Here is a 26,101-nt window from a genome sequence, read left to right on the forward strand (position 1 = left end):
ATCTAGAAACGCTCTAGTAACCTAGACGCCAAGCTCTGTCCCTAACTCCCTAGCGAACCGCTCCTCGCTCGGCTCCATGGCCAAGCGCGGCAACGTCTCCACGTTAATGATAAGTCTCTCGTCCTCGAACGCTCCGCGAACTATGGCCGGACCTGGCGCGCTCGTGAAAAGAACTTTGACCGAAGCCCCCACGGCGGCGGTCGTGCCGTTGGCTAGTTGTAGAAGACTTAACAGCACGGGCTCGGCCGCGGCCCAGTGCTCTTGCCGCTCGTACAGATTGACGCCGTCTATGAGGCAGAAGAGCGTTACTGTTCGTGGCAGGGCGCGTACCAGCCATTCGAGGAGCTGCATAAGGCGGCCATTGGTATTGGCCCGCAACTCCTCCAGCAGAGCCGGCAGATCAAATGTCCGTGATAGCGCTTGCATGTCAAAACCACCGCGATAGGATCTAAGCAACTGGGCGACCAGGCTCGCCAGCATCATGTTGCTGTCGTCTCGCAGATGTCGGCCGCAAAACCACTGGATGGAGAGGAAGCGGTCATTCGCGGCCAAGACCTGCGCCATGTTCGTGCAGAAGAGGGACAGCGGCGAGACATCGGCGATGGTCCGAGGCAGCGGGGTCTCCCATTGGACGAGCAGCTTGGAAGAGGAGGCGGATACGACCCAGTTCGCGAAGAGCTGTTGCTGGACGATCTGCTCGGCTTGGAGACGTTGGGATGGCAGGAAATCGCTCTTCTTGCTGCAAATGAAATCCATATCGTTCAAGTCGGTTTCCGACATCTCCAACATCTCCTGAAGGTCGTTCTGACTGATATAGAATATTGGGGTGGGAGCCGGGAGAGGAACCGGACCAGACGCCTGAACAATGGCTGGGGCCGGTAAGGCGGGCGGCGGCCAGGGGCTGGATAATGCTGGGGATACGGAACGCAACCACGAGTTCTCTACCACGAGATGTCTGATAACTGCCTGACTTTCACGGCCTTGTTCCATAAGGACGTCCATCTGGGCGTCCATCTTTCTGGTGTGTTCAGCTAATAGACCTTGGATACTGTTGTACCCACCAACCACTGTGTTTTGGATCGTCCCCATAATCTCCAGCCCCTGTTTGGAGTCTGTGATTGACGATTAGCAGTCGGTAAGCTCATCAGTAGTACGATACGGGAGGCTTACAAAGCTGAGCCTCATGCATGTGTGACTTTGAGGCTTCCTTTAGAAGCTTTTCACTCTTTGTGTTGATGTCTTTGAGACTCTCGACTAGTTGCTTTTCGTACTCGCCTCTCATCACAACTGCCTTTCCACCTCGAAAGACTGATGTCATATGACCGTGGTGTGAGTTTCATATCTTCGTTCGAGGGACATGAGATGTTGCTGAGACTTACATTCATTGCTAATGTAGAAACCAACTGTCCGGTCAACGGCCTTCAGTGTCGTAACTGTAAGCTCGAGCGAGGCCTTGTAGATGTTTGGGTCTTTGCTGTACATCTCTCCCAGGAATAGCTCCACATCAGAGAATATAGGGATCAGAGCCTCGAACCCGTCTCCGTCGAAGGTCTCGGTTACCTGTTTGCGGACAGCGGCCGCTTGCTTGGCCGCCTTTGTAGTCCATTCTTAGTAATCAAAGTATTTTTAAGGTACACAAATTCAATACAGTCTTTACTGTCCCTGTTGCTGTCGATGCAACCAATACCGACGTATCGCGTCCATGCTGGGTCACAGCAGTTCGAGCAACAGGCCCCCAGCAGCTACCAACCACAGTTGCAAAGTGTAGGAGAACGGGATCCACTCACATCTAGCAAAATACCAACCGCACCAAGCGCAGGGGTCGAAAAGGGGTCATCCGGGGCCATTTTAGAAGCCATCGCGGTGATTCCTTGGAGAGGAGCCACTGCATTATCGGCAGCTTTACGCTTAACCTTTCGAAACCAGCCGACGGGGCCCCCCTTGTTGTGATATTCGTTGCGAGCACGCTCCAAGATCGCGTATATAGCTTCCCAATCACTAGCTTGGTGGATGCTGAAGTGATCCGGGCGCCCTTTATGTACGTCCACTGCTGATCGGAACATGGTCATCGCTTCGGAGAACATGGTGTCCCAGAACCTCATGGCCCGGAGGGTGGTATACTCTGGTCTGGGAGGCGGTTGGCTTATCGACAGGACATTGGCGCGAGACGTCGCTACCGCAACCTCGTCCTGTACGTATTGTTGAGATACAGCGTCATAATGAACGGGTGCATTTTTGAACATCGGATGCACAGGCTGAAGCCGGCTGTCGATATAACAGACTGTTAGTGGCGGCTCTGTACTGTCGTTGGTAGCCATGGATTCAGATGAATGACTGGGGATTGGACTGAATTTGGCGTTCACGTATAAAGCGGCAAGCTTTCGTTGCAGAATCATACAATGTGAAAGGTTTGGAGGCAATGTGATTGTAGGAAAGACCCGGGTGAGCTTCTCTACATTGACTTCGCAGCACCATGTGTGCTGCTGACCAAGGTACTACGCCACCAACTGTTATTTGCCGAGAAGCGGCTGAATTTGGGGACCGGACTACAAGCATCGCCATAAGCAATTGCTTGCGGCATTTATACAGGAGTTACCTGTTTTCGGGTGTCTTGGCTTGTCTTACTGCAGCACGAAATGTGTGTAGACCGGGGTTATGGTTCGCCCGTCCAGCCCGCTCAATAATGCATGCCTTGCCACGTCATGCACCATCATTTGTTTGCCGCTCATGTACTACAGCTGGGGTGTTCTCCAGCTGAACCGAGAGGAATACAAGCAAGAGTGGGCGCTGGGTAGCAATGCCTTACCCCGATTAACCGAACGTGCATCTCGTGTGACGTTCATTGGTCAAACCCCTACACCCCTTTCTGCTGTAATGGCGCTAGTTAAGCAGGCTGGCGAATATTCTGGGAAAGTGCATCAGGCTGGATTCCCTATGCCCAGTTGCGGCCAGCACTTGCGGGGGAATCACTCTGGTAGCTCGCGCGCCCTCATGCCTATAAACTTTGGGATAAGTAACTTCGTCCTTATAGATAGATTGACCCAGTTTGAACATTTTACGGTCGTCGCCCTCTTCTAAGCTGAACACAGTATCTTTATATTCAGAACAACCAGTCTCGCAATGGGGTCAGAGGCTCCCGGGGCTGATGCAGCCCAGCCCCAGATGGATCTTGACAGTCAAGATGCTGGAACCAGCCAAACCGAGGTCGCTGAGGATATGACTCCGAACCAACAGCTTCAAACGATCGCTGAAGGCGTTGGGGGCGATGGCAATACCGATCAATCTGGGAGCCCCGTTGCACAGTCATCTGGCAAGAATTCCGAGACACAGGCTCATATCGATGTTGATTCCAAGGATACCAAGGATACTTCTAATGGGCCAAGCACCGAGATACCCTCAGAGAATTCCCCTAACCTGAGCCCGGACATGGAAAGGTACAGACGAATGGAAGCCGTTTTGCTGAAACATCGCAAGGAATGGGAATCGAACCACGAGAGTAAATGCTATGCTCGGGCGACCCCGGGCATTACCCGCTCCGACCCGCACTTTGGCTTAAGAGGACCATGGAATGAAACCTGGAACTACATGACAGTCCCGCACTACAGGCGACCAAATCCATTCGAGCTGACCAATGAACACAAAGCGTTCCCATACCCCCATCACATAGAAGAAAAGGACGAGTTCGACCTGGCAATTGACTATGGCGCCGCCAGGAACCGACTTCGAAAGAACTTCGAATGGGAACTAGATCGCCTTTTTTGATCGAAGAAATGGCAATTCGGAAGCGAAATAAAGAAGAGGACGAAAGGGAGAGGGTAAATTTGGCGAAGACCGGGAAGCCCAGCGCAGAGAACGACAGCGGCGAAGGAGGGGCGGACATCAATGACCCACCCAAGAGGACAGGACCTATATTGGAACTCAACTATGCGCCGTGGCACAAGTTCAGACGTCTTTCAGGCACTGAGGAGAACGAATCCTATGTAATAGATGTTCTGGAAGGAGAACCTATTATTGACCATGACGTGAGCTCGTCGAAATACGCACATCGGATTCGCAGACTTCAAACGCCAAGGCCATCAGACCTTGGTAGCGCTGTGGCTCCAGGCCAGGGGCCACTACCTGAAAGGGTCAGAATACACTCGAATGTGCTGAGGGCCGTACTCGCTGGCATGCTGTCAACTAAACCTTCCAGCATCGGTATTTCTAAGTCGTTTGTGGTGGTTAGGCCCTTCAAGAGTTTGTTTCACTGCTATGATGACATGAAGTCACTCATCACGAAGCTCGAAGAGAAACTCTCAAGGAAGCAGGAGCCCGTGGCTCTTACGAACGAAGCTGCAGAGCTTGAAGACAACACCCATGTCGAGAAACATGAGGAGCAGGCAACCCAGGTTGAGGGACAAAGTGGTGGTGATTCTCATCCCGATGAGCAAGACGACTACAGTTTATACGAAGAAAGCTCGGACGGGGACATCTCGGACGGAGGCAGCTCGAGTGGAAGCAGTTCAGACTCGGAAGACGAAACCGAAAAAGCGTATGATCCTAACGACCCGAGTAAAGCTAAAAGAGCATTGCAACATCTCAAGACCCTTCGCGAGTTCATGGACTCCCAGATAACGGCCAAGATGGAATATCTACAAACCGCCGAGTGCAGGAAGGTCTTCTTCGCAGACCTGTGGTACTTGTTTCGTCCTGGTCAGGAAGTTATAGGACGCGACGGCAAGCAAGCCTATCGAGTTGTACATGTCAGCAGCCTCCGACATCGAAAGGCCCAACCTTGGGATGCTTGGCGTTGGTATAACCCACAAGAGACAGAAAAGAAGAGGAAGAGTCCTTTCAGTATCACCTGTGTCCACATCGATTTTGATGGATCCAGCATTGGTCCCGTCTCCAAAACGTTCGACTTCAAACAATTCGATGGGCAGATGGAGATTACTTCCCTCCCAGTGTACCCGATACGCCTGCACCCCTTGAAGAAGGCCGAAGTAAGCGACAAAGACTGGAGTGAGCTAGAGTCGCTGGCCCCTGAGAAACGTTACCGGCAGCACCTTGTCAACCGGGGAGCCAGGTTTCTTACGGTTTTGGGCATAAAGCCGATGTACTATGCGGGACCAACGTTGGGAGTTCGTGATGATATTGAGAGCCAAGTGGTCATTGACTTCGAAACTGCATTTGCAGTTGAAGACGGGAAGGAGAAACAATGGAAACCGAGCCTTGAAATGCTTCTTGGGAGCCCAGTGTCGGAAGATGACGAAAAGGAGGACGTCGATCCCATATGCCGCGGAGAATGTTGCAGATTGGATGCAGTTTACGACGACAGCTATATTGACGACAAGCAGAGATCACGTTATGTGAACAGTCTTCTCCCCAGTTCCCGAGGCCCAAGTACTCAGCCGTCAATTGCGGTGTTCCCGCAGCCGCTGAGGGAACTTGTGGATAGTGAGAGCAGGACAGGCTACTCCATTTCCGATGACGAGCTGGTCATTATGTCGTACAGGGTCTTTGGGTTCATCCTTCGTCACCGTCAATGGGGTAAGTGCCCATTCTTGGTCTCCCAAATCAAGACTCATTAATATACATCTTGCTGACTTAAACTCATAGCGGAACTTGACATCTCCTACCTCACTGAACTTCATGCCCACCGTCAGCCCGTGGGTGTGGATGAACCCCGAACCAAGGACGATACATCTGAAGGTAGAAAGTTCAAAACAGCGTTCGACAATCTTGTCCTCGAAGAAGAACAGAAGCCGATGATCCAAGCATTAGTTGCACAGCATTTTCGAGACAAGGTGTACAAGGCAGGCCAGACATCACAGACGGATATAGTCAAAGGAAAAGGTATGGGGTTTTCAAAAGCACAAGAGAGAAAAACCCGTCCCAACGATTGGCTTTCTGCATTCACCAATTCCCAGAACTATCTTGCTAACTGTAGGTACGAATAGGCAAGGGATTAATCCTGCTCTTACATGGCGCACCGGGAGTCGGCAAGACTAGCACAGCAGGTAAGATCAATGCTTTTGATCTTGTTTTACCCAGTACAGTGTAGACGTCACTGACAACAATCAGAGGGAGTTGCAGAGCTCTTCAACAGGCCGCTGTTCCAGATTACTTGTGGTAGGCTATGACAAGAACTTATAGCTCTTCATGAAGAAGATTACTGACAGGAGAGAAGGTGATCTGGGCACAACGGCTAGGGAGGTCGAAAAGGCCTTGGATATCAATTTCACCTTGGCCAACCGATGGGATTGCATCCTGCTACTGGATGAAGCCGATGTTTTCCTGGCTCAGAGAAACAAAGAAGACTTCCAGAGGAACGGGCTTGTTGCAGGTCAGACATCCATTTTTGCCCTCGCATCTTGCAGTAGCTGCCGGGATTACTTCTGACATATGAGTGTATTAGTGTTTCTTCGAGTTCTTGAGTACTATGCAGGGGTACTCTTCTTAACTACCAATCGGGTCGGTGACTTTGATGAGGCCTTCACCTCTCGCATTCATATCAGTCTCTACTATCCCGAGTTGAACTGCGACAAGACCATCAAAGTGTTTGACATTAATATCAAGATGATTCAGGAGCGATTCAGGGATAAAGGACGCATTATCGTTGTCGACAACATCAAGACCTTCGCTGCAGCCCACTACTATGAGAACAGGAAGGCACGGTGGAATGGGCGGCAGATACGCAACGCCTGTCGAACAGCGCTGGCGCTGGCTGAATTCGAAGCTCAGGGGAATAGCCACACAGCTATCCTGAAGCCCGATGCGGTAGTTCGTCTCAAACTGTCACATTTTGAGACGGTTCAAAAGGCATACCTCGATTTCGCCCACTATATGGATACGATTTACGGCTCAAGCACAGACACACGAGCTCAGGAGGGCAAGGTACGAGCCATCCTGGAACTCATCGGCGAGAACCCGGGAAACAAGGCAAAAGGTGTTAGCACCTCGAAAAAGGAAGAGTTTCGCAACGCTGCCCGTGCGAGAACTGAGCCTCTTCAACAGCCTTCCACACCTGTAACGCAGCCGGTAGCACCGCAACCTCAACCGCCGGCCGCAGGGCAGCCTATTCCCCAACCCATGTACGCCCCCGGAAACCAGCAATATCTCAATGCAGCCGCACTCCCGCAGGGGTACTATCAGAACCCTATGTACTCTCAATACGCCCAACACCCGATGGGATTGCCACAGATGCAACACCAATTTGCAGCACTGCCACAGCAAATGCAGCTGATTCAACCTCCAGTGAACCCGTCCCAGCCCCAGCCCCAGTCCATGATGTCCCCAAACGCTTCCCAAGTCTGGAACAGCCCAGTGGCGACCCCGGAGAACAACAACGCCCAACAGCCTCGCGCCGCACCTGAGGTGCATCCTCACACGCCTCCGTCCCAAAGACAGCAGGCAACAAACCCACAACAGCTCAATGTCACCGCAGCAGGTTCGCCCTGGTTCGGGCGCAACATCCAAGACATGTACTCGGCCGGCAGCCCAGAAGCCAGTGGTGCAGGATACCCGCAGCAGCAGCAGCAGCAGCAGCAGCAGAGCGGCGACATTGGCGGACCACCCCCTCCAGGACAATTTAGCGGGCCATCTGGAACAGTTCACCCCACGGGACCTCATAGTCATCAAGGGCAGTGGCCAGTGTCTCAAGGGGGTTAGTATACGGGAGGAAGCGGGCAGTGAAGATGACTTTCTTTTGTTGATCAGGTACGGTTCATGTTGCAGTTGTATTTCTTTCTAACGATCAGTTTCGAGTGGTGTATACGTCCGCCTGTTATTTCGTTCATTTTGAGATGTCCTACATCTTCTCTATTGCCCACTGGTTGGCAAGACCACGCGTACCATGTACTCAAATTCATTCCTTAGATAGGGAGCTAAACCATCAACTCCTTCAACACTGTTTCAACATCCCGTTACTGTGATAAATGACGCTTTCAAATGTTTCATCAGCTTTGGTATCACTGTTTGACTACCAATGCCCAAAGCTTCCAATCCTGCAGACCGCATCTATTAACAACGCACAAAGCAAGGCATCGACACCGCCGCTTTCGCAGTTGCTGGTCTGTCACTCTTCCCTCGACCGCATGGAAAGAGCCCAAATAATATATTAAGGCCCTGGTCGGGAAGGGGTTTGCTGTCCGGACAGCAATAAGGTTTGTGTCTAGGCTATTGCATGGATAAACCTTGCGACGCCGGAATATCGTTCGACCAATCAAACGATATGTATTACTTTTCATCTGAAGATTATCGAGCCAAAAGAACCTTCGACATCATGGTTCAACTAGGTAATGCAACATTATATTAACGTCTCTAATCCTACTATTTCTAGGTTGTTGGTAGAGCGGTTCCGATCTATCTAGGCAAGTGAGACTTACTTACACGCGTTATCCGCCTTTCTGGCTGTAGATAGATATATACCAAGGTGATACGCATGTATTATCGGCGTGCGCTAGAATAAGTGTCATGCATTTTTAGCACGCGCTTCGATGATTTCTGGACATGATTGTTGACGTACCTGATAAGGGGCAGGGGTCACTTCCATGGGAAATTCCGAGTTACCCAGGGCCATACATGCAGACATAGACGGCCCCGGAGGCGGCGAAGGTAGCCAGCTGCAGAACCCCGAGTTTGAGGTTTCGAAGCATGTAGGCGGGGTAGTACCGATCTCCCGCGTCGACGAAAGGATGGAATATGTGGCTGAGGACAAAGGCGATGAGGAGCACGCCGCTGAAGACCCAGAGAACGATCTCGCTCGCCGAATCCCAGGCGTACACGGTGCCGCGGAACTGCAGGGCCATGATGAACGCAATGCCCCAGCCGACGACGATGAGGATGCCGAGCCAGTCAAACTTGGCCAGCTTCTGTCTGACGTTCAAATTGGGCGAGAAGTTGACCGACGGGAGGATGAAGAGGATTTGCGGGGCGACGAGGACGTAGATGAAAAGGTTGATGTAGAATCCCCAGCGCCACCCGACAGAGCTCTCGGCGAAGGCGCCACCGATGATAGGACCCAAGACCGTCCCCAAACCCCAGACGGGCGTGACGAGGGAGACGTACATGGGCCGCTCCTTCGGGGTCGTGGCCACGCTCAGGAAAGTCAGGCTGCCGAGGTACATACCGCACCCGCCAACTCCGGCGATGGCGCGACCGACAATGAGGGCGTTCATGGTGGGGGCGGCGCCGGAGATGGCACTGCCGATTTCGAAGAGGGTGACGTTGGCGAATTAGAGCCATTTGATATTGAATACGGAGTAGGCCTTTGCCCAAAGGGAGCTGGAGGGTGGCAGCGGGCAGGACAAAAGCAGAGCCTAGCCAAGGGAACTTCTCGAATTCGCCGACCGAGTTGATGATGTGGGGTTGGATATCTGCTACCTGTGATTCAGACGCGCCCGCCCAGTGTCAGCACCATGTATAGAACTATGCATTTCCGAGGATTTGGGTCCCGGTATCGAATGAGAACAGAAGATGGCAGCACTTACAACGGTGGTGTCCAGAGCAAACAAGAAGGTGGAGGCGAGAATAGCAAAGACGGCCATGGCCCACTTGAAGCCCTGGATGTCACGCTCTCCAATAACCGGGCCGTCGGCTTTCTCTCTCGACTCGTCGGATACGATTTCACGGCTTGTCCCATCTTCATCTCCCTCGAACTTTGGGGGGCGTCCGATTGTCAGGCACGGCAGTGCCTGACTTAGGAAAGATGCCTGTCTCGCTCATTCTGGCGGCACAAGATCAAGTTGGAAAGCTTATCAGAAGGAGATGAGTTCAGGAACTGAGTAACATTTAGGAACAAGTTGTCCAAGTGTTGATTTGGCAAGGACTCGAGACATCTTGTGTAGATGCCGGCAGCCATCCACCATGATCCGGCAGACCACGATCTTGCTGATAAATCTGACAACGATGAATCTAGGAAAAGAGATTTGTAATTCCACGAGAACAAAAGCCCAAGAAGAAACAGGCCGGGCAAGACAAGGCAAGGCCGGAGAGGCCCCCTTCCTACATCTCGGCCCGTCAGGGGGCAATCAATAAGAAGCTGGCCAATCATCACGTCCAAAATCGCGGTCTCTCCCGGCCCGAGCTCCACTTTCACTGCCCCATGCCAAGCCGTCCGGGCCGGGATGTGATGTTATGTCTCTGGGCTGACAATTCTGAGTCTAATCAGCCTTGGCCGCCAAATGAGAATGGGGAGTATGAGATTGAGGTGACATCGATTCTGGTTACGTTCCCGAACTCCCTAGGTAAATATCATCCTCCGTCGCGCCTAGCCAGACGGACTAGCCCCTGTATTGCAGTAGCAGAGCACATGATCGAGCCATCTCGCTGTCAAGCATGGATCTTCATTCAACCATATTCAAATAGGCTACTGTTAAGTAGGCGGCATGGGCGAGGAGGACGACCCCAAAGCGGTTCTAGATGCCGGGGCACGGGTTTGGGGAGTCAGGGGCTTGGAAGTCTAAGCATGTAGATAAATGGCTGAATTTATATACGACACCGTAGAACCAGATGCATTCTGGTCCGGAGATGGGCGCGGTGGTCGTGTCGGCGATGGAGAGCGTCTGCGCTATGGCGCCGTTCACGAGGGGCACCGGATGAAGCACGTCTCGGATGACGGTCCGAGCCCGTACTTGGACAGGCATATTGGAGATCATGATGCCCGGATCTGTACTTGATATTTCCTCTAACTATGTTGGAAATATATTTATACAGTGTCGGTGGTCCATTATTCTGTTTTTCAATGTCCATCCTACAAACGAACGTTTCTAGTGCTAGTAGTCACACAGATGGCCAACCATTGAGAACCTAGGGCACGTGGAAGTGTATCCACAGGGCATACGCAACGGTATAACCGTAGCTCATACGCGGCTATCCGTGCCACGCGTGTCATGGTCCCGAACCTCTTGCCTGACATCCATAGTTTTGAGAATCTGTCCCGGCCGGCCTGCTTGCATCTCCCTGTCCTCTCCTCCAACAACCGTATACCTCGAATTCAGGATCATCGTATCCGTAATCTCATGATACGAAGGCCTGTGTTTTCGAACAGCCGGCGACCCGATTGTACCCTGTAGAGGGCGGGCGGGCGGAAGCAGGCTGCCACCCAACCGCTGTCTAGATAAACCACTGTTCCCGAACCTGGCTCGCAGATTCTGGACGGCGCTAGAGTTGAGCATATGCACCTTCATGAATCTGGAAAAGGCGGGCATCGACCCGACGATGATGGCAATACTGGACTCGCCACAGCTAGAAAAATGACGGGTCATTAAGTATTCCACCCTACCCAACCTAGATGGGTTGACAAGAACTCACACGGCCATGTAAACCGGGCCTTCGAGCCAGAGGATGTTGGCGTGGTCTCCATCCTGGGATGTGAATAGCTGGATCTTGTAGTAAAGGGCTATAATGCTGGCCACGATTCCTCTGTAGAGGTTGATCGGCGTTAACAAACATATCAGACAGTGTGTGGGTGATGGGCGGTGTTGCCTTACAGTGAGGCCGTTGAGAACAAAGCCAACAGCTGTTTCTTTTTCCTTGGGGTGAGATGGAGCCGCGCAATGATGGGCATCGGGAGGACGAATACGAAGATGTCGAGCGCGACGGATACCGCGCCGTTGACCGGGCCCAAGATGGTGTTGACGCGCCCAGTGGACGGCGAACTCAACCGCACCATCACCTGGTCCCAGGTTTCGCCTGACCGCGGGATGTCGAACGCGAGCGCGATAACGATGCTGGGGATGTTGATCAGGAGTGTGAAAACAAGCCCGATCCAGATACAGATCCGGACTGGGCCCACGTGGACCTGGAACAGCTGCTGGTAGAGCAAGAATATGGCGGCTCGTGGAAAGAACTGCCCGAAAGCGGAAAGGAACAAGGTGCAAAATTGTAGCTGTTTCGAATCCGATTAGCCTCCATGCTATCAACCACTATCCGCTCTGTTGTTATCAACTCACCTTGGCATATTCTTTATTAAGCCAACAGGCTGGGATGTTCCATGGGTGCCGGAAATACCGGCCCTCTGTGCGTGTGTTAGTAAGTGCCTTGGCCGAGATGCAATGTACCGCGAGGTCAATTACGAAGTGAAACCAGTATGACGTTTGCGATACTAAATACAAGGGCCAGCATCGTGAAGTCTATATCAACGGTCAGCTTACTAGTGGGGTGAATTGATGAAGGAAATACGGATGGAGAGAGAGCTGACAGTCGGCGACCAGCAACCGCCGGCGGTTGACATAAATCCTCGGCACCGCGACGAGTAGTGCCAAACAGACAAGTAGCACACAGACCGTAGTGGTCACTGTCTCGAGGGACTCGACGTGGACCAAGTCCCACGTTCCGTCCGGCGCCTTGCCAAGTGGCACCGCGCAAAGATCGATGGCTGGAGACATGCTTGGTAATGAGGAACCTCAAGGCCCGAAACACACAGATCATGATACACTGAATAAAGGTGCCAAGGTCGCGAAAGGTGGTTGATAGGAAACGGAATGAACATACTTATAAGCTGACACTGAGTTCAAGCCAAGGCCGCTGCCTTACGTTGGCCCGACACCATCTTAGACGGTCACCGTAACCCCAACCAACAGGCCACGGATGAATAGGCGATCATTATCCGTAAGCCAACTTGGTGATCCTTCACTGCGACCCCGCCCCCAGCCCCGTGTCAGAGTTGCATTCTTGTATTTTCCATTGGACAGTATCCATTCTAAGCCCATACGGATGCCATCCTGCTCCTAAGCGACATGCAAGAGGGTGCGGTGGTGCCGGCACCCCCGGAACTTCCACAGCGGTTGGTTCCCGAACTGGAGAGTTTAAGAGCTGAAAATAAAAGTCTTTATGCCACCATGATATCCAGGATGCAGTTGCAGCATCTTTCCCACGTGGCTTGCACATCGATTCATTAATAATGGACCACAAACCTGGTCCTCACTTGACAGGTTTGGAAATAAATATCGGTTATTGTGCTTCCAGATACAGGTTATGTTGACCGTGAAAGAGAGTGTCAAACGAGATTTGCAGCAATCATTTGGCGGCTGGGATTCGGCGACAGTTTTTACTTGCCATGGGGAAATGCAGTGTCTAGGATTGCTGATGGCAAGTCGCATTTAATTTTGCAATCCCTTTCGCCGGGACATCCCTCCAGTGCGAATGCTGCATGCCGGTCTCCGTAATGAACTCACTTTCCTGGCCCCTAAGGTTTAGTCTATTTAGCCTGGTCTTTCCACATCGGTCGAACCCCTCGCTTGCTATCATTCTTATACACCAAGTTTGTAACCTCCAGGCACTTGCTTAATGAACATTCTCGTAGGATCCACACGGTCCCGGATCTCCTGTAATCGGACTAAAGTCTCCTTGCCGTAGGTCGCTATCGGATTCTGGTCCGGCATGGCGTAGTTGGGGTAGATAAAGGGGTCGTAGGCTCCAAGACCTCTTGCAGCACTCTCGATCTACGTAGCACAGAAAGGTAAGTTCAGTCAGTCGGGACCGACAATGAAAGCAACAGGGCTATCACGGGCTGGATATACTACTCACATTGTCCATCATAGTCTTAGCAGTAAAGTAAACGAGTTCGTCGTCGGCCGCATTGGTCCATCTAACGTCGAGCAGCGCCACGAGCAGCGCGGCGCCGTCGCGGCCGGTCAGACAGAGCGCGTTCGAGTCCGCGTGGCGCGCATAGAAGGCCGGCGGAAGCGGATCAAAGGAGAGGACCCACGTGATCCCCGGCACGTGGGTGATGGCGCGCACGGCGTCGCTCCAGGTATCGTGTACGGCGCGGAGCATGGCTTCGGTCGAGACGAGGGTGAGGGTGCGGTAGAGGGAGCGCGCCCCCTTGGGCACCATCGCCCCCGTTTCGGTGGTAATTGTCGAAATGTTCTTCAAAATTCCGGAGGATTGCAGGGACGGTATCTCCATGAATTTCTGGTAGATGGGTGGGTTCTCCATCGCCTTGGTGTAGAGGAGCGTATTTGCAATGACCGACATGGACATGGACCCAATGTGTGCAAAAGACAAGAGGAACGACGCGTGCTCATCGTAGTCTTTGGCCGTACTAAGTCGAACGAACTCTTGTATGGTCACCTCGAGGACCGAGGTGTCACACATCAGGGATGCGCTCCAGACCAGGCCCTGCTCAAAGGTTTGCAGGTCGATGCGCGTCACAATTCCGAAATTGTTACCACCTCCGCGAAGTGCGAAGAAGAGGTCCGCGTTTTCCTCGGAGTTAGCGTCAACAACTTCCCCGGTGCTTAAGACGACCTGGAAGTTGAGCACGGTGTCGCAAGTCCAACCATGCTGCGGGGATAAGTGCGAGATGCCGCCGCCGAGGGTCAGGCCCCCGACGCCCACGCCAGCCACACGGCCTCCGGCCACGGTGCGCCCTAGAGGGTCGAGCTTCTGGTACACGGCATCCCACGTGGCACCGGCGCCGACACGGACCGATTTGCCGTCTTCGGAGAAGTCGATAGCATTAAGCCCGCTCAGATCCAGCGTCACGCCGCCGGCGATGTTGGAGGCCCCGGCCCAGCTTGTGTGCCCGCCGGAACGAATGGCGAAGTGGGCTGCCGGGCCCTCCTTGGCCAACGTCTTGATGGTCTCGGAGACGTCGCTGACGGTTTGGGGAAATATGACACAGGCTGGACGGACGGTCGCCTGCTGCACCGAGTAATACGAGGCCAGCGATGCTTCGTAGGCCGAGCTATTCGGGTAAGCTAACTTACCACTGCCGAGGACGGAGGCGAGGGCAAGGCACTAGAGCCATGGGTACTTAGTTTAAATTTTTGCAAAAAGCACTCCACGGGGAATGGGGAAACACTGACGCTGCTGAGGCGCAATGGATCCGGCATGATGTGCAGCTCTGAACTTGAGGCCATACTGAACTTTTCATCTGGGAGGGATGAGGGGAATTAGACGGAGGAAAAATTTGTGTTAGCTGTTGGAATGTCTCGAGACCCGATGGTCTGGTACAGTGGTGCTTTTTTAGGACTAACGTTCATGCTCGTTGGCGGTTGGTACCCGAAAACTGGCCCCCTGACCCCTTGCTTCCCATGTTACTTTTAGCCTAAAAGGTCAATTTGATAGGCTCGCCAACGTTCATTAGTAGCGAAACCAACATTGCTGATCTACTACATCACACCCTCGGTATATGTGAATTTTTTCCCCTTCAACCGGTGGGTGGCCATACCTGGAAAACTCGAGCTGCCCCTGTGGGCCCAATGCAGAATAGGGAAGCCCGCATGCTTTTGACCACAACAATGCATGCCACCTGCACCATCTAACGTGCTGCTGCATTATACAATGAATGTTTCGGCTTTCCAACCCGAGGGTCAAGCAGGTTACAGAAAATTGGGCGGCAAGCTCTGGACGACAATGCCAGTGGCAGTGATGGCCGTGGCTTTGTTCGACGTGGACTTTTATTGACAGTAATAATAAAAGACAGTTTTGTCGCCAGGATAAGAGATAAGCGCGACATGCCTTTGATATCATTTTGCAACAATGGCTTTGATCCTTCAATGAGGTTGTATCATGTCCGTCATGAAAACGGGGGCTATATATATAGTAGCAAGCACCAAGATCATGTGTAATATGTATTCGCACATTTGCAATTAACTACACTACCAAAGCTTCCATCACACGCCACCATGTCTTCCTCAAACAGCCCTCCTGCTGGCACAGAGGTCATTGAAACATGCTGGATCCAGGATGTGGCAGCTTATATGGGCAAGGCCGGACAGTCCGGCGAACCGGTGTTGAGCTGTACCTGTGTGATCTGCCAAGATTCTATCCTTGACATATCTACCTGCGTGGGCGATATGATCAAGGAGGAGCTCGCCGCGGCGCGCCCTGTGGATAGCAAGGAGGCTTTCTACAAGAAGTACAATCTAGAGCACTCCGTTTTTCTCCGTTGCGGTCACATACTGGGGCATTCTTGCTTTGAACAATATGCAGAGGCGGCTCCCATTCTTTGTCCGATATGTCGAGAAAACAACTATTGCGACGGATGCGGTTTGGTCCAAATAGCTCTTACGTCAAATTTCATCGTCCCGTGGCCGCTAAGCATTGACGGCCATGACCCTTACCAGTATTTCATGTCCCACGTGCCCCGGACCAAGGCGGAGATTGCGCCGGGGACGAAGCTGTTCTGCGAGGACTGCTTGAAGAAGCAGGTCATTCGCGGGTGGGCCAAGCTGGCTCTGCTGTGTCCCACCTGCCCCGCCTGCGATGCGGCCCGCGTCGGAGAGGGGGCCGCGGAAAAATACCCAGAGGACCACCGGCTCTGGCGCAGGGGGAAGATCGACCGCTGGATCCGACAACAGCTGTGTGCTCTTTCCGAGCTGGTTCTTCCCTCAAGAGCCGACCTGCGCGAACGCGACCACGAGGCCCAGCTGTTCATGGAGCAGCAGCTCGCCCGCCGCCGCGACAACTGGGTGGACAACTACATGTACAACGAGGACCTCGTCGGCCCGCTGCGGCGCATCCTGTTCTGGCCGTGCGAGCAGGACCGCGAGCGGGGCGATGAGGAAGCGGAGGACGAAGAGGAGGATGAAACCGGGCCGCTCTCGCAAGCGGATTTCTATGCTCTTGACCGAGCTATGCGTCAGATACTCGCAGACAGGCTCCAAGGGTCTTACGAGCCGGCACTGATGTGGTTCAGGGGCGACGACCGGTTCGAGTGGAACAGGGCGGCCGAGGCGGGCCCTAAAGATCCCAGCCCTAGGAGGCAGATGTTCGCGGAGATCACGGGCACCGAAACGTTCATCCAGGCTTTGTTCTTCGTGAACCCTCTCTGGCAGTAGGCAACCTTGCCCCCGAGGAGGAGGAATTCATCTGAGTACGTGCCCTTCTTTAGGGTAACCCCGGTTCTAGGGTCACCTGGCTGAGGGACGACCCCATAGGGAGTTTTAGTAATGGGGAGCTGGATAGGTTCACCTTAGGTAGATATATGGCCGCTCATGGATTGGCATTTTGAGGCATATAATCTTGCACATTATTCACTATACTCCCAGTATATAGAAGATGAAAATACAACTATACCTATAATTCAACCATGTTCAGTGTAAATGGATTTAATAATCCTACGAGATGTGAACTATCTGGCTGTAGATCGTGGTGCTGAGCTTTCATAAGTATTTACGTACAGTATCTACTGACTCAGATCATTGCTCGTTTTCCTTCCCCCATGGCCGTCGAGGGTATGCATGTCAAGGGTGAACTAGTACAACACCACTGTGCAGTCGGTTTCGGGCACCTCTTAACATTCACTCCCTTGGTAGTGCCTTTTCTTCTTCGCTGAAGATACGAGCTTGATACATCGATTTTTCATCCAAAGTTGAGGGTTACCTATATGCAGTGATAGGGATCTTGACATTCCATCTTTCGCCCAGTATGTTACGTCTTTGTTTCTTAAGCTGGATCTCAGCCTTGGCCCATTCGACTTGACGCAGAGTTGGTCTAATCAACGATTTGCCAAATACCGTATTCCACTTTGGGGACTACAACAGTATTCTAGGTTCCGGTACGAAGTTGCTATTGTGGCTGATTAGGGAATCCTTTGTCGTGGTAACAATGATATTGTTGCTAGGAGAAACGGATCGGAGTGCTCTGTCGACAAAAGAAACCATCAAGCAAGAGCATCACAAGGGTTTTTCAGAGACAAAGACCCTTTTACAGTAACTGTGATCCAATTCTGACCCTGATGGGGTATGTTGGCTTAGTGGCCGTTTTCCCATAGCCATATATAGGTTCCGGTCCCGAAACGAGAGTCAGACCCCCATCAGATACGCAAGTATACGCACATTATTGGCTAAGGCTTTACGCAATAACGCCAAAACCATCTCTCATAAATGCCTTTATTCCATCATGGCTCAGGTAATCCAAGCGGATTACATTAGAACTATTCTTGACCATATTCAAACCGCAGGTCAACCAGGACAGCCGACCCTGGAATCTCGGTGCACAATATGCTGGAAAACTCTAGACATATCCACCAGTGTAGGTGACGCCATCCGGCAGGAGTGCGCTCTGACGCCCGAGCAGATGGCAAAATCAAAGGTGGAGCTTTATAAGAAGCACGATCTCGAGCGTACAGTGTTCCTCCATTGCGGACACATGTTCGGCCGGGATTGCTATGAACTAATCCTTAAAGAAGGTGATCCTATCGTTGAAAGATGTGTTCTTTGCTTCAAAGACAACAGTTGCGATGGGTGTACTAACCGGCTGTACGACGCCAGCTTCGACCCCGTGGCGTGGCCACTCGACCCGGCGCAGTTCAACCCCCTCCCAGGAGTTCCAGACCAAGGTCGGCCTGACGGGCGTCGAGCGGGACCCGGACGTCAAGCGATTCTACGCGAAGTGCGCCATGTGGCAGATCCGGCGCAAGTTCGCCCAGATGTGCCTCATGTTCCCGCGCTGCCCAGGCTGTTTCCTGCCGGCGCCGCCGGGCATGCTGCTGCCCCCTTCGGTCCCGGTACGCACGACCCCTGGCGCCAGGCCAACGTGGACGCCTGCTGGATTCACCCCAAGATCCGGGACATCAGCCGCCTCATCTGGCCCAGCGGTGACGGCCTTCAACCGCGTAATGGTGCAATCCCAGTTCGTGGCCCTTCTTGAAGTGTTTGGTAACCAAGGGTGGCCATTTGGGCCATGAGAGAATGGGCCTGTCCAAATGGGAGCCAGCGGATGAAGTATCTTCTTCATTCGCTGGCTAGCCTTCGATATAACCCTCCGGACCTCCCCTGCTGTAGGAGCGATTCATGAGATTTCTGAACCCGTAAAATGCCAAGGCCAAATATTTGGATATGGTACAGCTAGTAGCAGGTATGTTAGAAAATGGAGAATGTAATAGAACACGCCACTGCAATTTGCACCGTATTTCATCTACCAGGTGATTGAAAACATAACGTGTCGTTTTATGCTGACTGCTCCTTCGAGCCTGTGTTGAGAGAAGTGTATAGGAGCAACCCCTGGCATTCTAAGATAAAATGCACACATGTGCTATCCGAGTTGCCCCTTGGGTTACTCTGATTACATGCTCTTCCTGTAGTACATAAACGGGGTCGAACCAGGAAGTTCGCCCGTTCAGCTTGGTCAGCTCGAGGCCTCCCTACAAGCTGCGTGAAAGTGGGACAGAGGAAGGTCTACCGAACAACCATCCGGCGTAATTCTCTGTCTCCCCGTGTTCCTAGGAGCGGCCTCTAATATCTCGGGCTCAGCGCCTCGCCCGCCCCAAGCAGTTTCGATATATACCCGTTCTCGCAATACAGGTTAATGTGAATCCGCGGAGAAACTTACCCGGGTAGAACGGTTCGGCTAGGGTGACTGTACGACGCGGGGCCTCGCTTCGTTCGTCCCCTTCTACACCCGGTCGCGTCGGGATTGCTGCGCACTGCGCCGTTCCTCGGTCTGTCTGTGAGTAAGCGCCACTACACCTTGCAAGGGGCCACTTCGTGGACATATAGAATCCCGTGCCGCAGCATCGCCATAGCGGCGTGCATCGGCACCATCTTCGGCCCGCCCTCCCTGGTGTTGCGGCATCCGCTAATGGGCTGGCGCTGAGCCCGGTAGCGAAGCCGCATCATGAGATGGTTTGGTACGCTGCTCGTCACCATATACCACCCCTCCATGTTACTTGCTATTACATTAAAGCCTCGTCACGCCCCGGATTGCGTTCCCAACATGGGGGGCTAGGCTGTAACCAGCGATTGAGACATCATGTTCAGGGGCCTGTCGCTGTGAACGTGCCCAGCCTCCGCCATTCACAAGCACCTCGGGGAAAGGGCGGCCGTCGGAGTCATTGTTGCTGACGATAACCTAGTAGCATCCAAGACAAAGGGACTGTAGCAGGGAAAAGGAAGGAGCGCCATTGAGACGCCATGAGCATCTGTTTGTCCCGCCTCTCCATACATAGTACAGGTAAACAAAGAAAAAGGAATGCCCTAGCCCTAATATCGTCGGTTGAAACAATGCGATTGTTGAATTAGGGTACCGACTCGCAAAAGCGTTTATAAACAAAACATCGCCGTCCGAGCAGGCATGATTCTCTCCTGAACCAATCGCCACACAACAACATTTACCCTCGTCTCCTATCTGGGATACGCTATTCTTCTTTATCATCATGTCCCTACTTCTGACCTTACCACCCGAGCTTGTGATGTTGATACAGGAGTGTCTCACGAGCCAGGACCGTTTCGCCCTCGCCGCCACATGCACGGCGCTCAATGTCTTGGGCGACAGTCGCGTAATTTACAAGCAGGTTGCCATGGAAGAGCGTAGGTTCGACGAAGCGAGACTCCGGCTGCAAATTCTCGGCGAGCAATACCGGGGGCTGAATTTCGGGTTCTGGAAGCAGACCCCGTGGCCCGAGGCAAGGGCTGCCAATCTTGCCAAGTTCGACCCCGATGGTGACCAGTACGCCGGTGTTCTTGGGTTCTTCGAGTTCGTGGACAAGTGTGTCGGTCAATGGGGCAACGGTAATTATTGTCGGCTTCGCTGACGGTACCGATCCATATACCCATCTAAGGAATCCGCATTGTAAAGAGTGGCCGAGCAAGTACTGGCCCGAAACGTACAATCGCCCCTTGATATACAACGCGATAACACAGTGTCAGGATATGAAGGTCGTCGAAGACATTTTCGATGCGTACCTGAGATGGTATCCAGCAGCCATCCACGGCACGAAACATGGCCGCCTGGAACGGGCCGTTACAGGGACACTTTACGAGCCGCACGAAGACGCATGCCCCGAGGATCCCCCAGTCTACCTTGCCTGTGAGCTCAACCGTGTCGACGTTTTGGATCTGCTGCATAAAAAGGAGTGGATATCAATTTGGTCAAAGGCCACTGGGTTGTCGATCGTCAAACTGGTAAGGTCGTGAATAAAAAAGTAGATGGGATACCCCTTTTGACGTGAACGATCAGGTTCGACGTGCGGATGCCTGGGGCCAGTTTACCGTATCGGGACCATACGCGGATTTCAGGGAAGACGTAAGCCTCTGGCTGGCAGAGCGTAATCTTGGGTTTCCCACTAAGCCAGAGGGCCTCGCGGGGCCTGACCTGAGCGACGCAGCCAGAAAGAACCACCTGCGGCTGGTCCGCTTCTTGATCGAGCATCTCAAAACCAAACTCTCCCCCGACGAATACCGCGCCGCCCTCACGCGGGCCCTGTACGCGGCTATCAAGGGCGGCAATGATCTCCATTGGCAGAGGTGGCCGGGGACCCGGAACAGGGAGAGAGTGGACTACTACTTCCGCGGGCCGCACGACGAGGTATTCGAAACCCTCTTGGCGGCGGGCGCGAGACTGGAGCCACAAGACCCCGACCGCGAGGAAGACAAAGGGCTGCTTGCCGGCGCCGTCGAGTTCGAGGCCTTGAACGTGTCCTGGCTCCTGCGCCGGCAGATGGTCGAAGGCTCGACCGACCATCGCGACGTACGGGCCGCGCTGCACGAGGCCATCAGATACGGCAGCTGGAGGAGCCCGGCCCGGCTCGAGTTCTTCAAGGCGATTTACCCCGCCAACGCGCATCTGGCATGCGACCCGGCGCGCCTCACGACGCCCGAAGATCGCGAGGCGGCCACGCGGGGAGCTCCTGGATGGCTTCATCGAGGTAATGCGCGCTTGCGCGGCCGCAACGGACTGCTTCGAGGTGGCTCTGCACATCGTGGGCGTGGTGGGGCGCGAGCGCGTGGGAGAGAGGCTGGTCCACACGCTGGAACTCCGGAACGTGGAGGGGTTGGTGTTTGCGCGGGAGAACGAGCGTGAACGCCGGCGGTTTCCATGGCGGTTCACGGCGGCGGACGCGGTGTTGCGACCCGACTTCTTTCCGCCTCGGCCGCCAAAGGTCTCGTTTCAGCTGCCCCGACGTCTGGTGCCAGAAGGTGAATGGCACTATACCGAATAGCCATGCTACAATCGCGGGCTGGGAAATATTGGTGATCAAACCAGTTCATTCAGAAAAAACATATATCAGTTTGTATTCCTAGTATTTAAAAAGGGGCTTCAATGGAAAGTGAAAATACGTAGGCACACCAGATATGAACGAGATATGAAATATGAAAATTGGAATTCGTGACTATTATTCGAATAGCTAGAATCGCGAGTCTTACCAGATGCTCTAAGCTCAACGCGTAGTTCAGAGCTATCTTGGTGGCTACTGTGCTGTGAGAGACATATGATACCTAACGATAGGACATACTACTACAAAATCGTGGGAAGGAGTCAGCGTTAAGAAGCGCATTGGACGCGGGGTTCTCTCTCTATTACTCCTGAATAGGCATATGGGCTTGAACAGCGAGAGTGACGAACTTCCCTTTCGAAATACTACTTCGTATCAGCATGAAAGAAAGCAGCTTGTCGCTGGGCAGGTATACGTGGAGTATAAACCATTGACGGAAGGACCGACGGTGTTTCTAGGAATAATGTACATCCAGTACGACTGGAAATGATATGACGACGTATCATACATGGGCAGTTAGTTCAACAATTACTTGCGTAATTGCAGAGCAGTAATAGTGGCTGCTCCATACCAAGCTTATGTTGTCCAATAATCCCAAACGTTTCCAGGACGAGGCTTGGGTTTTACCTCATGGGAGACTGTGATGGTTGATGCACCTGCAACAACCTGGAACCATTCCTCGAGCGAATTGAAACGCTGTGGCTGCATATGGCTTTTCGGCAACACCGCCGGCGTTACATTGTGCAAAACCCCAATGCATGAATTTCCATCTCGGAAGGAACGTGGCATTCGGCCAGCCTAGCGCCAGAGAGCGGCTCATTTTCTCCTCTCTTTTGAGACGCGTGGGATGTTTGGTTGGTGTGGTAGAAGAATGTTTCAGCTGCGGTGACGATGAGGTCGCCATAAGGGGAAGCTGCGGGCAAAGTGGCATTGTAGGCAGGCCCCAAGCCAAGACATTCCAACACGCGAACAGGCGTGCAATTCTGGTATGGTATGGCAGCCACGGTCGCCCTGCGGCGACCGTGACCAAGTCAGCCCCAGCCGCGAAAGATATTGGCACGGAGAGCCACTGAGCATTGCCCTTTTCTTTTGATGGTGATGAATTTCTTTTAACGTCGACTCCAAGATTGGCAAAAGCAACCATCCGAGAAGAAGAAGAAGAAAGCGGTTCCTTGAGAGACAAGCATTCGCCAAGGATAAACATGGAATTGTCGCGGGGGTGAGCTCTAATTGGGCCAAGCCCAGGGCCAATAAGATTTGCTGCCGAAACAAATCCATGCTGCTTGGCGGGAGAGGCCTGTCGACCACCAACGGGACCACTTCATTGCTGATTCCCAAGAACAGCCAAGCGGCCCATGTCATGAAAAGGGCAGCCCAAGCAAAGATAAGAAGACGTAAATGAGTATGGTAACAAGAGCTGGGCAAACCCCGCCACATGTCTAATTTACGGCAGCATTTTCAGGGTTACCGAGAATCCGCGGCCGTTCGTTATCAGAGGCCGAGCAGGCGCAGGACCGCCGCATTTGGGCAGCTATTGTGTACCGCGTGGCAGAATCGCCCGGAAGCGGGAGCTACGTGTTACAGCTAGGTATGCACTAGCAGCGCCATAGAGTCGAATCCCATCACAGGAAGACAGAAGCAAAGTGTATGTGCGGGTAGCAAACCGACCTTTAGGCGCGCACCCGGCCCCCGCCATGGCCCTTTGACGAAACGGCTGGACAATTCGCAGCCAAGAAGCGCCACTAGTCACGTCAGCCCTTTTCGCTAGTCAGATACGTAGTCCTATCTGCGAACCCTCTTTCCTCCGGTAGTGAGGACGACGATAAGAGCAAGAGCGAGAGGAAAATTCAGATATGGCTGGAATTGCTAATAATATCGAGTCCAGCTCGGGCTCGCTGCTCGTCGATGGTGCTGATAAACCAGCTTGCTTTCGGCAGTCCTCCCCAGTGAAATTGAGAAGCGGGTGTCGGAAACCCGAGCCTCTCCCGTGGCCCGCGTGGTTTGTCTTTCTCAGCGCCATGGTGGGATCCGATGTTGCTGACTGCGTGCGTGTCAAGAGAGTTCAATGGTGAGCGCGGCTAAAGGGAGCAACAGGGTGCTGGGGTGATGTTTGAGTAAGTAAGCCCGACATGAGACGAACGGAATGCTCCCTCTTCCCATTCCAGCTCTCGTTTCCTTATCGCAACGGCAGGCAAGTGGCAGGGTGCGAGGTCCCAGGGTTCTGGAACCATTTCACATGTCCCCCACTCCCATTGGCCCCATTGATTTTCTTATCTCTGGGCATGGCGGCGTGGTGGGGACACCCAAGATCTTGGCATTTCAGCACTGGCGTTCCTGTAGCCTGAGGCGTCGGGTCCTGCATGGGCTCTTTCCAGTCGTCGATCGGGACGTTTCTAATTGGGGAAACGGGGTAACGATGTGCAACTGGTTGACGACAAGTGGAACTAGTCTTACTCAAACACTGTTGGAAAGAGAGGTGCGAAAGTCGCATCACCAAACGGATGATCTTGCCTTGTTATGATGATATTTGGGCAATGCGGGGGTGGAAGGATGAAGATGAGGTGAGATGGATGGAATTGACCTCATGCCGCCGCAAGCCACATTTGAGTGCTGACATTTGGGCGGAGCGTAGAGGGTGCGTCGAGGGTGCCACGAGTGGGCGAGAAGGGCCAATCCAGTCCAGAGAGAGCCGAATGTGATTCGACACCCAAGCCGTACTCCGGTCCCAAAGGACTGGGCTGGTCTTTCTTCGATGCAGCTGGTTGGAGGTGGTGCCTGAGTGCAGCACCGTTGTCAACAAAGACATCTTCAGGCGATGAAACAGCACATCTGTAACGACATTCCCAACCGACATTCCTTCGTTGGAATTGTCAGAAGCCAACAAAGGTATATGTTTGCTTCTTCCGTTCCGAAAACTCGAGCTGAAGATGCAAGGCTGACTGGATGCTTGAATCGTTTCTTCGCCAGCGAATGGATACCTGCGACTTAACAATATTCGATTTTATTGTAGAATAGACCGCCCCTTACCTTGTCCCTAGCGAATAAGTACGGCACACGTCTTCCGATTCGGAGGGGAAGCGGCAAAAGTTGCTGCCATGGCCGACGACGAGGTCCCAAATTCTGGACCCAATGTGTGTTTGCGGAGCTGATTGGCTTCGATAGCAGATGGACGGGCCATGCCCTGTAGGATGCCTAGGATGCCTAGTGGGTACGACTGCACCCTAGCCTAGCGCATACGACCCCTGCAAATCGTTTAATGACCCGCCTAAGCCTGCAACTGCAACTTACACTTCAGCCAAAGGCTCACAGCGGGCAGCAGCAGCATTGCTGCACCCAAAATGAGTTGATCAGTCGGAGTCTGGACTGTCTGGACCCTGGAATTCCATGCAGCTCCTTCCAGTCCCGCCTGTTTGTCTGGCCTTCTCGAATGACTTGTCCCGTCAAAGCAGATGGTCGGTCTTGGCTCGCCTCTCAAGTCGAACCATTTTGGTTGTTGTTGTCGTCCTTTCTTTTTTCCTCCTCCAGCCGAATTGCTGCCAAGCTGGCTGACCTAGCATCCAAGCAACACCTGTTTCTTGCCTCCTCTCGACATGGCTCACCAGTTCGGCTTGGTCTTATCTTTGTTCTCACCAAAGTAGGGTGGTCTGTCTCCACATGGCTAATGGGCGCGGGCACCGGGCGCCAGCGTTCATGATTAACGATTATGGAGCTCTCCTCCTCCTCGGCCCAGAACTCTGCCTATCAGTATCAGTCATCCTCACTCATGCCCATTGGCCTTACATAGGACGAGTTATTACGTCTCGGGCAGCCAAGCTGCTGAGCTGTGTAATCAATTGCTGCGGCAATCGGCTTGATCCCTCCCCATTGACCAGCCCATTTCCGCCAGCCCTCCCCCGTTTGATGACCCAGCTGGGGTTGCCCTTGGTGCTTGCGTGGGTAGCGTGCCTCTTCTTCTGCAGCCTCCCATCGATCCGGGCGATTCTGGATGTAACACACCCCCTCGCACACACTCATCCAGCCCAGCCCGTCCGCATCTGGAAGTACCTGTACCCTGCATCGTCAGTGTCTCTCAATAAGATTATTTAGCCTGTGCCACTCCCCCGGGCAAACTCGATCTGACGGGTCTGCTTTTCTTTTCCCTCCTCTCTCCCGTGTGTGAGCCCACGGCCAGTTTTG

General features: G+C 53.1%; 11 protein-coding genes across 11 annotated transcripts; 5 read left to right on the top strand and 6 right to left on the bottom strand.

The window, feature by feature from the left end:
* Positions 1-21: 21 nt before the first annotated feature.
* On the bottom strand, positions 22-2,243 carry PG997_014345 (uncharacterized protein; the record flags this gene model as incomplete). The annotated part of the gene is made up of 4 exons (XM_066818659.1): positions 22-1,112; positions 1,171-1,308; positions 1,380-1,593; positions 1,788-2,243. 4 exons carry the CDS (start codon positions 2,241-2,243, stop codon positions 22-24), a joined length of 1,899 nt encoding a protein of 632 aa, XP_066660847.1.
* An 877-nt stretch (positions 2,244-3,120) lies between these two features.
* On the top strand, positions 3,121-3,762 carry PG997_014346 (uncharacterized protein; the record flags this gene model as incomplete). Its single annotated transcript, XM_066818660.1, has 1 exon — positions 3,121-3,762. One exon carries the CDS (start codon positions 3,121-3,123, stop codon positions 3,760-3,762), a length of 642 nt encoding a protein of 213 aa, XP_066660848.1.
* Positions 3,763-3,770: 8 nt separating this feature from the next.
* On the top strand, positions 3,771-7,650 carry PG997_014347 (uncharacterized protein; the record flags this gene model as incomplete). The annotated part of the gene is made up of 6 exons (XM_066818661.1): positions 3,771-5,529; positions 5,599-5,835; positions 5,940-5,999; positions 6,064-6,111; positions 6,170-6,325; positions 6,398-7,650. 6 exons carry the CDS (start codon positions 3,771-3,773, stop codon positions 7,648-7,650), a joined length of 3,513 nt encoding a protein of 1,170 aa, XP_066660849.1.
* Positions 7,651-8,546: 896 nt separating this feature from the next.
* On the bottom strand, positions 8,547-8,789 carry PG997_014348 (Efflux pump dep3; the record flags this gene model as incomplete). The annotated part of the gene is made up of 1 exon (XM_066818662.1): positions 8,547-8,789. The coding sequence occupies one exon, from the start codon at positions 8,787-8,789 to the stop codon at positions 8,547-8,549; it is 243 nt and encodes an 80-aa protein (XP_066660850.1).
* A 2,678-nt stretch (positions 8,790-11,467) lies between these two features.
* Positions 11,468-12,368, bottom strand: PG997_014349 (uncharacterized protein; the record flags this gene model as incomplete). The annotated part of the gene is made up of 2 exons (XM_066818663.1): positions 11,468-11,869; positions 12,267-12,368. The coding sequence occupies 2 exons, from the start codon at positions 12,366-12,368 to the stop codon at positions 11,468-11,470; spliced, it is 504 nt and encodes a 167-aa protein (XP_066660851.1).
* Positions 12,369-13,232: 864 nt separating this feature from the next.
* On the bottom strand, positions 13,233-14,819 carry PG997_014350 (uncharacterized protein; the record flags this gene model as incomplete). Its single annotated transcript, XM_066818664.1, has 3 exons — positions 13,233-13,424; positions 13,510-14,724; positions 14,793-14,819. 3 exons carry the CDS (start codon positions 14,817-14,819, stop codon positions 13,233-13,235), a joined length of 1,434 nt encoding a protein of 477 aa, XP_066660852.1.
* A 795-nt stretch (positions 14,820-15,614) lies between these two features.
* PG997_014351 (uncharacterized protein) lies at positions 15,615-16,769 on the top strand (the record flags this gene model as incomplete). The annotated part of the gene is made up of 1 exon (XM_066818665.1): positions 15,615-16,769. The coding sequence occupies one exon, from the start codon at positions 15,615-15,617 to the stop codon at positions 16,767-16,769; it is 1,155 nt and encodes a 384-aa protein (XP_066660853.1).
* Positions 16,770-18,172: 1,403 nt separating this feature from the next.
* On the top strand, positions 18,173-18,619 carry PG997_014352 (uncharacterized protein; the record flags this gene model as incomplete). The annotated part of the gene is made up of 1 exon (XM_066818666.1): positions 18,173-18,619. One exon carries the CDS (start codon positions 18,173-18,175, stop codon positions 18,617-18,619), a length of 447 nt encoding a protein of 148 aa, XP_066660854.1.
* Positions 18,620-19,394: 775 nt separating this feature from the next.
* PG997_014353 (uncharacterized protein) lies at positions 19,395-19,595 on the bottom strand (the record flags this gene model as incomplete). The annotated part of the gene is made up of 1 exon (XM_066818667.1): positions 19,395-19,595. The coding sequence occupies one exon, from the start codon at positions 19,593-19,595 to the stop codon at positions 19,395-19,397; it is 201 nt and encodes a 66-aa protein (XP_066660855.1).
* Positions 19,596-20,086: 491 nt separating this feature from the next.
* Positions 20,087-21,732, top strand: PG997_014354 (uncharacterized protein; the record flags this gene model as incomplete). The annotated part of the gene is made up of 3 exons (XM_066818668.1): positions 20,087-20,441; positions 20,509-20,834; positions 20,890-21,732. 3 exons carry the CDS (start codon positions 20,087-20,089, stop codon positions 21,730-21,732), a joined length of 1,524 nt encoding a protein of 507 aa, XP_066660856.1.
* Positions 21,733-24,507: 2,775 nt separating this feature from the next.
* On the bottom strand, positions 24,508-25,250 carry PG997_014355 (uncharacterized protein; the record flags this gene model as incomplete). Its single annotated transcript, XM_066818669.1, has 3 exons — positions 24,508-24,754; positions 24,953-25,106; positions 25,214-25,250. 3 exons carry the CDS (start codon positions 25,248-25,250, stop codon positions 24,508-24,510), a joined length of 438 nt encoding a protein of 145 aa, XP_066660857.1.
* Positions 25,251-26,101: the final 851 nt, after the last annotated feature.

The sequence above is a fragment of the Apiospora hydei genome, assembly GCF_038363865.1.
Source record: "Apiospora hydei strain CBS 114990 chromosome Unknown utg000010l_segment0_segment0, whole genome shotgun sequence".
Taxonomy (NCBI): Eukaryota; Fungi; Ascomycota; class Sordariomycetes; order Amphisphaeriales; family Apiosporaceae; genus Apiospora; species Apiospora hydei.